Source organism: Nelusetta ayraudi, unplaced genomic scaffold (assembly GCF_046127955.1).
Source record: "Nelusetta ayraudi isolate G7.1 ecotype Tasmania unplaced genomic scaffold, CSIRO-AGI_Nayr_v1 ptg000023l, whole genome shotgun sequence".
In the NCBI taxonomy this organism is placed as follows: Eukaryota; Metazoa; Chordata; class Actinopteri; order Tetraodontiformes; family Monacanthidae; genus Nelusetta; species Nelusetta ayraudi.
In genome coordinates, this window is record NW_027466073.1 from 2,396,867 (window position 1) to 2,410,000 (window position 13,134).

A 13,134-nucleotide genomic window follows, 5' to 3' on the forward strand; every position below is an offset into this window, starting at 1 on the left:
GAGATTAATAGAAATAGAAGACAAAGGCATGGATGAGTGAAAACTTCTCACAGCTCCAGCTCCAAAACCGAAGCCATTCTTATTGGTACCCCTCACCAGCTCCGTTCCTCCCTGATTTCCTCTGTTACCTTTCTCGGCTACAATCTTGAACTCTCTCCTTCCGTGACTAATTTGAGAGTCAGGTTTGACCCCCATCTTAGCTTTGACACTCATTTCAACCACATCTGCAAGACTTCCGTCTTTCACCTTTGTAATATCGCCAAACTTCAGCCATCTCTCTCCCGTCCTGCTGCTGAGAAGCTTGTCCATGCCTTTTCTCCTCCAGGTTGGACTATTGTAATGCACTCCTCATCGTGATCCCTGGCAAGAGCCTCCAAAGGCTCCAATATGTTCAAAACAGCACTACCCGGGTCCTGATGAGGGTGCGTAAACATGATCATATCACCCCCATCCTTCATGCACTGCACTGGCTCCCCGTTGAATTCAAAACCCTCCTTCACACCCATCACCGTCTGCACGGTGCGGCTGCGACATACCTCACTGAACTCCTCACGCCCCACGCCTCAGTCAGAACCCGGTCAGGCCAACTGCACCATTTGCACCCGCCCAGGACTCGGCTCAAGACCATCGGTGACAGCGCCTTTGAGGCCACTGCTCCCTGTGGAACGCCCTCCCTGACCACCTCAGGGCCCCACAGACAGTGGATGCTTTTAAAAAAGGACCAAAACCTTTTCCTCTCTGATTTTATCTGTTGACTGTTTTTATTGATTTGTTAATTTTATTCTGCTGTTCGTTTTTATGGTGATTATTATCCTCTTTTTTTTTTTTAGTGTACTGTGCACTTTGAGATTTTCCCACAAATGTAAAGTGTGTAATGAATAAAATCTATTTTTTATTATCTATTATTATTTTTGTTATTATAACAATGTGGTAACTTTACCATGACGAACATGTAAGAAGCATGGTAACCTTCACCAGAGCCCATACAACAGTTGGAATCAGAGGAACTTTTTTCATTGGACCATCTAGTGATAGAGTGTCCGCCCTGAGACTGGTAGGTTGTGGGTTTGATCCCCAGTCAAGTCATACCAAAGACTGTAAAAATGGTACCCATTGCCTCCCTGCTTGGCATATTCGGGGTTGGAATTGGGGGGTTAGATCACCCAAAGATTCCCGAGCGAGGCACCACTGCTGCCCTCCGCTGCCTCAGGGGATGGATCAAATGCGGAGGACAAATTTTGCATCCTTTGGGATGTGACAATCACTGGGACTTTAAACGACACTCTCACCTTTGAGGAACACGTCGCCTCAGAATGACCTCAGAATATTAGCTTAAAATCTAGACTGAAAAAACTTCCTTTATACTTCATACCTGGATGAGATATTTATAGCCTAATTCTTGGATTCATTTGAACTAAGCTAGCTTTAACAATGGGTTTTAAATTGTAAATATTGAATACTTTCTTTTATAGATTTATAATTAAATTGGCATTGTTAATCAGTAAATGGACTGCACTTATATATATCGCTTTTCCAGCACCTTCACGGACCCCAAAGCGCTTTACAATAGCCTCTCATTCACCCATTCACACACACATTCACATACCAATGATCAGTGATCCTTGTTTGCGTCTTTTTCTTCAACAAAAAAGGTATGGAGTCTTGCCTGATTAAGTCAGTAAATGCTAGTTTAAAAACTTTCTTTCTCCAAGGTTCACTGAACCATTGGGTCTCTCGCTCTCTTTTTTTTTTTTTTTTTTTTTAACTAATACCATTATATTATGCTAGGTATTTTTGCTCACTGCAGCTACGGTGAGACCCCCACCCCCTTTCACTTAACAAAAACTCTCAAATGTTTGCATGGATGGTATTCTACCTTGCAGCAGGGAAGTGGCCGTTGTCACCGTCTCTGGTACACCGTCTTTACTGTAAATGGACTGTAGAAACTCTGGAACACAGTCGTTTTCATCAACAATGACAACCCGCACCTGGAAGACAGTTCAGAGGAGGGGGGGTTAACAGATCAGAGGGTAGAGATGGAGAGAACTGCATTAACATGACAATGTAATGTAGCCTGGCACAGCCAGATTCATTTGTAATTCAAATCTCAGAAATGGTCTTTTGCTTTTGTGTTGAATATTTCATTTCATGGTGTGATGCTAACGGAGGTAGACAAAAACGACTCTGAGCCCACTTCTTAATTTTTGTGACTCATCGCCCATGGACAGAAACACACGAAACAGGATATATATATATATATATATATGTATATATATATATATATACATATATATACATATATATATATATATATATATATATATATATATATATACATATATATATATATATATATATATATATATATATATATATATATATATATATATTAAGGGTGTCAAAGTTAACCCGTTATTAACGCGTTAATTCAACGCCGCTTTATCGCCGACAATTTTTTTATCGTGCGATTAACGCACACTATGCTTTTTGAACCTTTGGCCGCTCCGTAGATTGTGGAAACTGGAAATGAATTGACTCACAGCACACAGTCACACGCTTGCAGCCGGTGTACCGGCTTGTAAACACAACAAAAAAAACAAGCGCTTCCATTCGGCGCCCACGTTAATCAATGTGGTGGTTCACAATTGACGCAAACAGGCGCGCGGCTCGCTCCATGCAGTTGTCGTTTCGGCGTCTGCTCTATTTTGTGTGCGAGCCGCGCGCGATCCTCGTCAATAGTACAGGAAGTCGCTAAAAACGAATTTCGATCATATTTGTATGTTATATTTGTCAGTACATTGTATCAGAGTGCGAGAGAGATTAAACAAATACACACACACACACACACACACACACACATAGAGGAAGACTTAAATACGTCTGTTTGATCTTAGAGATGCCGGTCAGTGATCATTATGAAAGAGGTCTTGAGATGGACACCTGAGTGCGTGTTATCATCCTGCATTTGCAGACAGCAAGTATTTGCCTACTCCCATGTTGATATGATTAGGAAAAATATCAGTTTACGGTAGATTTAGAGTAGATAAAAAAAATATGCGATTAATCGTGAGTTAACTATGGAAAACCTTGCGATTAATCGGATTAATTTTTTTAATTGACTGACAGCTCTAATATATATGTATATATATATATATATATATGTCTCAAGGTAATGTTCTTCAAAGACGTTTAAAAAATAAGGTGACGATGAATCAGATGACCAAAAGGAAATCATATCATATATATGGGAGGGACCCATATCTACCGAGCACTTGTCCGTAGGAGTAGGAAGAAGTGTAAACTTATTTAATCCAACCCCCCTAAAATACACTGTTTCATAGCATCATACATATCATATACACATATATACATATCCACATATACCATTATCATACCCGTATCTTACACTTATATTCATATACACATATAAACACACACACACACACAAATATACAGATATATACACGTCTTCATATGCATACACCATCATTCTTATTATTATTTTCATTCAAAATACCTACTTACAATATTTATACCATGTCCTACACATTTTAATCAGCACTATATAGCAAAGCACCTTATAGTAACTAATAACCAGTGTACCTATGGAAAATCAATTCTTTACATCTCTTTTTAAACACATTTAAGCTCAGACTGTTTTTAATTTCAGTACTAAATCTGTTCCACAACGTTCCACAACAAAAACTTTTCTTTGTTGTGTGAATATTGCAAATGTCACACCGTGGTGAGGTTTTGTCTTGTCTTGGAGTTTTGTCTCGTCATTTCCTGTTTTCTTTTGATAGCTTAACTCAGCTTCCTCTCATTTCAGATCACGCCCCCCTCCTCATGTTCCACCTGTGCGTCTGACCCAATTACCCATTGCTTCCACCTGTGCCTTGTTACCCTGTGTGTTTAAATAGTCTGCGTTTCCCTTGTCTTGTGCAAAGTGTCGTTGTGAGTCACGGCCAGCCCTGTACTGGTGCACAGCCACAGCACAAGAGAGTACATTGCAAGACAGTTGGTCCTTGGGGTCAACTGATTTTTTTTGTTGACTTTAAGTTTTGTTAGTAGCTAGTAGTTATTGCCCAGCGATTTATGTTTTGAGTTCTTTCTTCCTTGTGAGTGATTTTGTTTCTTGTTAGACTATTTGTTTTTGGTTTTATAGACTTTGTTCCTTTTCCCCCCTGCGAGTGATTTTGATTTTGTAAACTTCATAGATTAGATTTAGGTTTTTGCTGATTTGGACTCTAGTCCTTTGGCCTCCACTGGAGTGATTTTGTGTTCACAATTATTTCCCTGATAGCTTAGACATCATAGGAGTTTCAGTCTATTTGTTTTATCACTCTGATCTGAGTTTCTTCTGCAAGTGTAATAAATTTACTTTTGTCCTCAAATCCTTTGAGTCCTGCCGCTAGTCCCGGCCTGACGACAAACCTTAAAATTCAATGGCTCTCTTAAATTTTAATCTCCCCTCTCTATCATGAAACATTTCCTGAATGATTTTTGGCTTAATATAATATTTGCTTTTTTTTTTTTTTTTTTTTTTTCCAATTCCACCAGGTCAATGTGAGTTATGTATGTATGTCAAAAACAAGCAAATTAATCAATGCTTAACTTGGAATTACATGTTTTGTTTTTTAATATAGATGATTTCTTGCTTGATCCATCCTCACTTGTTGTCTAAGGGAGCTATAAGTGGAAAAGCTTAAAAATTAAAATCTCTGCAGCGGTTGTGAAATGACAACTTCAAGCAATTTCTGTCTGGAATTGGCTCTTGGGTGCCAAATCAGTTGCTTTCATATGCTGCGACCCAAATTAAGCTTAATCTCTAAACGACAGAAGCCTCAACCTGACTGCTGTAGTTCATTTATCCAGTGTGCTGCAGAGCTGCGGCTGTGATCCCAGACTGCACCACTCAACATGGATAAATGTACTGTATTGATCCCAAATTGGGAAACTACATGCATGCATACATACATTTAGGCCTGATTCCCAAACAGCAGCTTCAACTTGTATGTGGCTCAAGCAAAGCTTAATCCACATTAAGCTTTGGCACTCATGCAAAATCGAATTTCCAAGAAAAAAAAAACTCATGAAAATTAATGAAATATGTTTTTTAAAAAAAGTAACCTTTTTCCACGGGCTATTAATACATTTAAAAAACAACAAAAAGAAACCAATTAAGTTATAATATCCTTCAATGAACATCCTGTCCTGATTAAGGCACCAAAATACCAGCAGAGCATTCTGGAATTTGTAGTATTAGTGGTATATGTGCTGTGTAATAGCGGCGGACCAGCTCTAGTAGTGATTTTGTATTGCCAAATTTGGCCTGTTGTCTCATATTCGACAGAGTTCAACACCAATGTTGTTGAGGAATGAATTTAGTGGTACGATCGTATATGTGATTGTCTTTATATTAAGCCATGTTTTCACTACAATGCCTGCGAATTGCCACTGAGAAATGGCAGAGATTTTCAGCGAGGAAGCCGTCTGGTTTGTTTGCAGATCTCTTAGAATGTGTTTTTCAAAACTTGTGCAAAAACCAGCCATCACGGTAACCACGCAAAACGAGGCCAAGCAGGAAATGACACTGATATCTAACCGGAAGCAGGGTGTAGGTGTTCATGTGCCATCAAGTCCATGAGCCAATGACTATGCGGCCTTGCAGATTATGCAGATGATGTTCACATTTCTAATGTGTTTATTTTCCACAAAAATGAACGCATGTATCTAATAATGCAAGTCATATGAATTTGGAATATAGAATTTAGAATGGCGTGGGATTGATGATGTCACTTCCCACTGCGCTACATATCGTGCGTACATGTCATCAGAGGCCGGATCCACAAAGCGATTGTCCGGCTTTTGCAGCAGAAAACCCCATGCGAATAGGAATGAGAAAAACAAGTACGCAGACGGATCACAATGGTAAGAAGCAGTGGCAAAGTTGCACCAGACTTATTTAAATGTATTTTAATTGATCATTTCGTGCAAAAACGACACCATCTTATTTGCAAATATGCCTCATTAGAAACTGCACTTTAACCACAAAGACTTTGCTTTTTTGCTTAGCTAAGTAAGACAAGTTCATTTGGGACTTTTAGGGAAACACCAGAAATCAGACCAATTAGTCAAGCCTGCACCAACCCAGACCAAGACATTATCAAGTCGAGAGAGAATCGAGATTGAGACAAGACCAAGACATACCAAAAAAAAATAAATCACAACAGAACACATCAAATGTCCAGTATCCTTTTTTGGTTTTTTGTTAAATTAAGTTAAAAAAAAATAAAAAAAAAAATAAAAAAATCATGTAACATTCGGCTGTTTTGGCAGCTATTTTGAACAATTAAAAAAAAAAATAAACACCTTTGCTTCATAAAACTACAAAGTGAATGAAGTAGGAATAGGGGTGCATGTCACTCTGGGTGTCACCAACAGGGTGAAACAAGGTAGCAGCTGGATTATTTTCTGTTATTGCCTGTCAGTGTTAGCTTAGTCTCGACCAAGTCTCTTTGGGTGTTTTCACACCAGGAAAGTCCTTTCGTTCGCTTTCTTTGGTCCGGACCAAAATACAATGTATCTTTTCGGTTGGGTGCGGTTCCTTTTCACATTGCAATTTTCGCAAGAGTCCCAGGATTTGACAACAAACCCACATGTGTGCAAAGATCGTGCAAATCATTGGACAAAACGGTCCGGGGGGGCGGGGTAACACGGTAAAATACGGAAACAATCGTGGATCTCCAGCATGCTGCACTCGTTGTGCTCATAATGTTTGTTTTTTTTCCACACGAACACAAGCGTTTGCAGGTAATTTGGAGCACCAGAAGCTTTGAATGCAACGTCGATTTTATGAGGAGATGTTTACCATTTTGCGACAACGAAGACGTTTGGCAAGAAACGTCTCCTCATTGCTCCACGTTGAACCACGACTCGTTAGCCTGACGGTCCGATGACGTGCGACTAAACTTTCTACTATGCTAACCAAAACATCATTTCCAATAATGGTTGTGGCTACGGAAGCCTGTGACGTGTAAAACGGTGTGTGATTTCACAACTGGTTCTAGCCACGGTGCGGTCGATCTCACACATCAACCGATAGTTCGTTTGGAAGCGAACCGAGACCACCCCTCCGGCGAGGTCTCGGTCCGGCTGTTTGCTCCGGACCAGAGTTCGCTGGTTTGTATTCACACCAGCCCAAAAGGTCCGCAAAAGGGACTTTTTTGGTTTAGTTCGAACCAAACGGGGCAGGTGTGAATACGCCCTTAATTATAAATCCCCTGTCCGAACCAATCTGACATTGAGACAAGACCCAGTAAAAATGCCTCTGAGTCCGAGACGACACCCTTAAAAAGTGGTATGGAGAACAAGACCAATCTCCAGTACTACAACAATACATCAGACATTGGCTGGCTGGAAACACCATGGTCCCCCCCCCTTCTTTTAAATAACTGCAGGATGAAGAACAACTCAGACATTTACCAATGTTGGTAGTCTTCTGAAAATACCACTGGTATTATGACCCAGTCTGTAAAATGAAGTTTTGTCCTATCAGGTAATCCCTCAGCAAAGATCAGCTCTGAAACGCTCGATGATGATATCAAATCCAACCAGAATTACTCCCTGAGGTGATTGTGCGTGTTTACTTTTGCTGCTAATCTCTGTTTGAATGCACGCTTGTGATTATATGCCAGAGCAAGTAAGCTTGCAAGTGAGCAAGCAAGCGTCAGCCAGCAGGATAGACAAAAGGCAAAGCTGTGGCCAGATGTATGAGGGAAACCGTACATGTGTGCATAGGTGTGAGAAAACAGATTATAAGGAGGGACGGCAGCCGGCTGTCTTAAAGTAGGTATGGCTGAAAAAGAAGAGACACGAGTGAGGCAAGCACACCCAGGCCGCTGCAGGCAGCTCTCCGGCTGGTTAGGTGTCTAATGGTGCCGACCAGCTATCACTCCTGTAGGGAGAGTTCTGGAAACTACCTGCAAATTAAAGTCATGCTCAGTGACTCTGGTCCATATAAATACGTGACCTCTGAGAGAGTGAGTGAGAGTGGTCAGCAAACAGACACGTACAGTCCTCCAAAGCTATTTCTGCTGAAACTCTAAAAAGTTATAACACTTCAATGATAAAGTATATTATGTAGATGACTTCTGAAAAATCCAACTGTGCATATGATGTAAAAATCTTGTTTTTTTCCCCTTTCTTACTCCATACATACATACATACATACATACATATTTCTTTATAAAATAAAATATTCTTTATTTAATGTAATTTTCCTTCTCTTTTGCCACTAAATTGTGGGGATAATAAAGGTGTTCTGTTATGTTCTATTAAAACACATGGATGGAGAAGAAATACAGTGCCATGAGTTAAACACTTTAACTAGTTATTTCAATCTGGATGTGACAAGCCGAATATGTGCCCAATCACCATCCAACAGGAAGCGGGCCCCCTTTACGGCCATTATTTTTACTCAATTTTTTTGAGTGCGGGGGTTTACAGGAAATAAAACCCCAGATTAGAAAAGGTTCCTTTTGAGGTACCCTTTGAGTGTCACAGTAGCACCAGGTACCTTCTCTGCTGTTTTAGTTTTTGCTGGAAAACTAAAACAGCATTTCGCCCACACTATTCTTCTTGTCTCAGTCTCTGAATCTCTGTGGCAATCAGTCGTTTTACAGTTGTCCCATTTCTGAAGGCCGAGCGGCTTTGTTCTACTGTTTGATTGCAAAAATTAGAGGAGAATATTAAATGATTCTCATGCATGAGCACCACTTGGGACATGATGTGTGGGTGCACACACACACACACACACACACACACACACACACACACACACACACACACACACACACAACCAAAGAGAGAGAGAGAGAGACCATTCGAAGCGCTAATGTTGTGGATTTTGCTCTGCACTTGTAATTTTAGAGTGATTAGTTAACAGGTGAACACAGACTGGGAGTGTTATGGCTCATCTCCACCACACTGCTGCCCTTTAATCACCAATGCTTTCATTATTCTCTTGACATCTTACACGATATAAGGGCCGATACTGTGATACCTTAGCTCAAGAAGCAGCACAGAAGTGTGGGGACATGAATCCAATACGTGGAGACCATGCATAAAAGGTTCCCTTTGGAAAGCAAACTTACACACAAACACTGTTTTCCCACTGCTGATGCAAAACACTGCACATTTTGCAGTACAGGTTCATTTGGCCCTTGACATGAAGTTCAGGCCATTTCGACATATTTTGCAGAAGTGAGTTGAGTTCACCAGCTTCTGATTTCATGAAGAGCTTTTGTCAGTTATAGCAAATGTGAATTCCATGAAACTCATGCTAGCTTCATTGAGACTATGCATTTTACTGGGTTGAGTTTTGCATTGCATCTGCATTCTATCTCTTAGACTTTGAGGCTGGTCTAGAGTCTGAGTGACTCCAGGCTCGGAGTCTACAATTTAAAATTCCAAAATGTTGATTTTCCTTGAGCAAATCCCATCAAGGCCTCTTCTTGTTTGACTGGTCACTACTTAAAAGTCATGTTGTTGTCGTTTAATAGTAGAAATCTAGTTTTGGGGGGGAAAAAAGAAAAGAAAATAGTTTACTAGAACAGAAGGATGGATCAAAACAGCAAACAGAAAGTGGGCTTTAGTACAGCGCTGCAGACTGTGGTGTCTAGATGTAGGATAGGGGTGGGGGTTTACAAGGTTGAACAACTTGGTCCTTGGTTTAACGTCTCCACCCGGAAGTTAAAACAATCTTTATGAAGACTAGAGAGAATTTGGCAGTCATCAAAAGCAGCCTTATCCTATATAGCTTGGCAAGGTAGCTATAGGTCCTACAAAAAGGCCCTGTGTATGAGTAAAACTACTAACGATTGATGCCAATAAAAATGATCCAAAATGTATTTTCAGTACCGTAGCTAAGCTGACAAGGAACCAGAATTGTGTTGAGCCCTGTATCCTTATTGGTCTGTCTAGTGACAACTTGATGATTTCTTTCCTGAATGAAGAAGCAATATGACACTAGTACTCATCTTGAGAGTTTTCAGCAAATTGAACTCTCTGAACTTAACTATCTCATCTCCCCTGCAAACTTGACCACTAGTCTGTTGGACCCAAACCCAACTAAACTTTAAAAGGAGGTATCACCATTACTTAATAGTGTCATCCTTACAATAATTAATCAGTCATTATTCATAGGTTCTGTCACACAACCCTTGAAGGTAGCTATAATTAAACCCCATCTGGACACAAGTGTCCTATCCAATTATAGGCCAATCTCAAACTTTCCGTTTCTGTCTAAGATTTTGGAGAAAATAGTTGCCAGGCAGCTCAATGACGTTTTACATAACAATTATCAATAGGAATAATCACAGCACTTAGACTGCGCTGCTAAAAGGTGAGTAATGACCTCCTGATGGCCTTTGACAGTGGTCTTCTTTCTATTTTAGTTCTTCTAGATCTCAGTGCTGCATTTGATACAGTTGACCACATTATTCTTTTTAGAAGACGAGATGGTGTTATTTGTGTCAAAGGGTTAGGGTTAGGGTAGGTTTAGATCGTATTTGTCTGACTGCGTTCAATTTGTGTATGTCCATAATCACGCATCAGAACGTAAGAGGTTTAGACATTGAGTCCCTCAAGCCTCTGTTCTTGGACCACTCCTCTTTACGATACACAGTTATATCTGTCATTTAAAGCCGATGAAGCACATCAGTCAGTTAAATTAGAAGCTTGCTTAAGTGACATCAAAACTTGGATGATGCAAAATTTCCTGATGCTCAATATCAGCAAAACTGAGGTTATTATTGTGGGCGGAAGGGAGGTTAGGGACAAAATTTTTAATGGTCAAATCAGTTTAAACAATTCTACCTTTGCCTCCAATGATGCTGTAAGAAACCTTGGAATTGTTTTTGATCAGGACCTCACATTGAACTCCCATATTCAGAACGTAGCAAGGACAGCTATTTTCCATTTAAGAAATATTGCTAAAATTAGAAATTTCTTGTCTTTCAAAGTTGCAAAAAAAAAAAAAAATCATCTATGCGTTTGTGACTATAGAAGCCATCTTTACATTGGCTTCCAGTTAAATCTAGAATTGAATTAAAGATCCTGCTAATAATTTACAAAGCTAATAAATTCACTCTCAGGCTCCTTCCTACATTGAAGAACTTGTTGAGCCTTATCATCCTCCGAGAGCCCATTGCTCTGTGGATTCAGGACTTTTGGTAGCCGGTAAAGTCTCTAAAATTAGATCAGGAGGTAGAAGAAAGCTTTTTGGCTCCTTTACTTTGGAACCATCTCCCGGCCTCGGTGCGGGGGGCGGACACGGTCAATTTATGTAAGAGTAGACTTTCCTCTTCCATAAAGCTTACAGTTAGAATAAACTCCCTGTCTATTTATGATATGCGCAATACTGCTGCAGTCTCTTTGTGTCCCTGGCAGGTGATGACCACGACAGCGGGAGCTGGAGAGTGCAGTCCTGGGAGTCTTGGTGCCATCGCTTCATCTTTGCCGCCAGGATCGGGAGCTAGGACTTGATTTAGCGGTGGATCATGGGCCATTATGGACTCTTGCCCTCCCAAACACAGACAAACACATTCTACATGGACAGCAGCTGTACCACCCCACCACTTAACATTTAAGCCTGTTTAAATGTTCAAATATTTGTATATGTATACGACACAACATCTATTTTTATACATCTACATGTTTATATTGATGTACCTCATATACTTATGTGTGTCTTTCTTTGAATTTGAATTATTTATTATTTTATACCTACATCTATATTGTGAGAGCTTTGTTGTTAACCCTGTAACTCACTCTGGCCTGTCTGCCAATCTGGTTACTTCTATTTTTATTTTTTTTTTCTCTCTCTACAGTTTTTGCATTTCCTTCTCACCCCAACTGGTCCTAGGCAGACGATGGCCCTCTGGAGTCTGGATCTGCTCTAGCTTTCTTCCCATGGGGGAGTTTTTCCTGACCACTGTCGCACCTTGCTTGCCCTGGGGGACCTGGAGGTTTTTCCTCTGATTGTACAAAGCGCTTTGAGACGCCTTTGGATGTGATTTAGCGGTGTGCAACTAAAAGTTGATTGATTGATTTATTGATCCTTGAGTTACAGAACCTTAAGTGTTTAACATGCTCAGCACATTGAAAGCACATAAAAGTGGCAAATATATTGAATGCACGCATTCTAACATGTATGGATGTAAGTGTGGATCTCTCTCTCTGTCTCTCTCCCTGGGGTCCCAGAGCAGAACAGCTGAGGACAGATGGTTCACCAGGACATGTTTTAGCCTAAAGCTGGAATAATGATGGAAACCAGACCAGATGCAGCTATGCCCTGCAGCAATCAGCTGTTCTCTCTCACTTCTTGACAACATGAGGGAGTCATGTGGGATTCCAGAGCACTCAGTCCAGACAGACAAGTCAAACTCATTTTGACCGAGGACTTTAAGTATAGGATACTTTTGGGCAGATCCTGTAATGCAGTGTTTAGTGGAATGACTACATTTCCCAAATAAAATGAAACGTTAGGACTTCCAGCTTTAACCTGAGCAGAAATGATGAAGCCACACTGACCCACCCGCCTCACTGATTTGCCCAACTACCACCACCAACCTCCGAGGAACTGGAAATCAATCAACCAATCTGACCTACCCGTATTTCAGCAAGTTGATTTTACGTCCAGCTCAATATTTGTTTTTATAAAACTAAGAGTTGAAGGGACATCATGCGATTTTCATCTCTGTCAGATATGAGGTAGTAATGGTATGTTAGGTATGTAAGGTAGTTGAAAATACATAAAACAATAAAAGTTTTGAGTTGGCTGAAAAATATATATGCAATTTAATTTTATTTTAACTGCCTGGCTGCTCTATAGTGGTGAAAAAGTGAATACTGTCCCTTTTAAAGACTCTTGACCACTGTGGTCATTTTATTGTGCGCCTAATAAAACCTAACGACAAGCTGTCATCCGGTCAGCAACGACTCTGCTGGCCGAATGGTCCCCCATGACGAGTGACAACAGCTTCGGCTTCATGCAACCAATCAAATAAATATCAGCTGCCGTGCATGGAAAAACAATAAGATCACATTGAGCGATCTACGGAAGGAGTGTTA

General features: G+C 40.4%; 1 protein-coding gene across 1 annotated transcript in view; it reads right to left on the minus strand.

Moving 5' to 3' along the window:
* LOC142889654 (neural-cadherin-like) overlaps positions 1-13,134 on the minus strand; it is a 310,909-nt gene that overhangs the window by 223,607 nt on the left and 74,168 nt on the right. Inside the window, exon 5 of the mRNA XM_076028445.1 lies at positions 1,877-1,988. Within this exon, the coding sequence (XP_075884560.1) occupies positions 1,877-1,988 (112 nt within the window). The remainder of the gene's footprint in view (positions 1-1,876; positions 1,989-13,134) is intronic.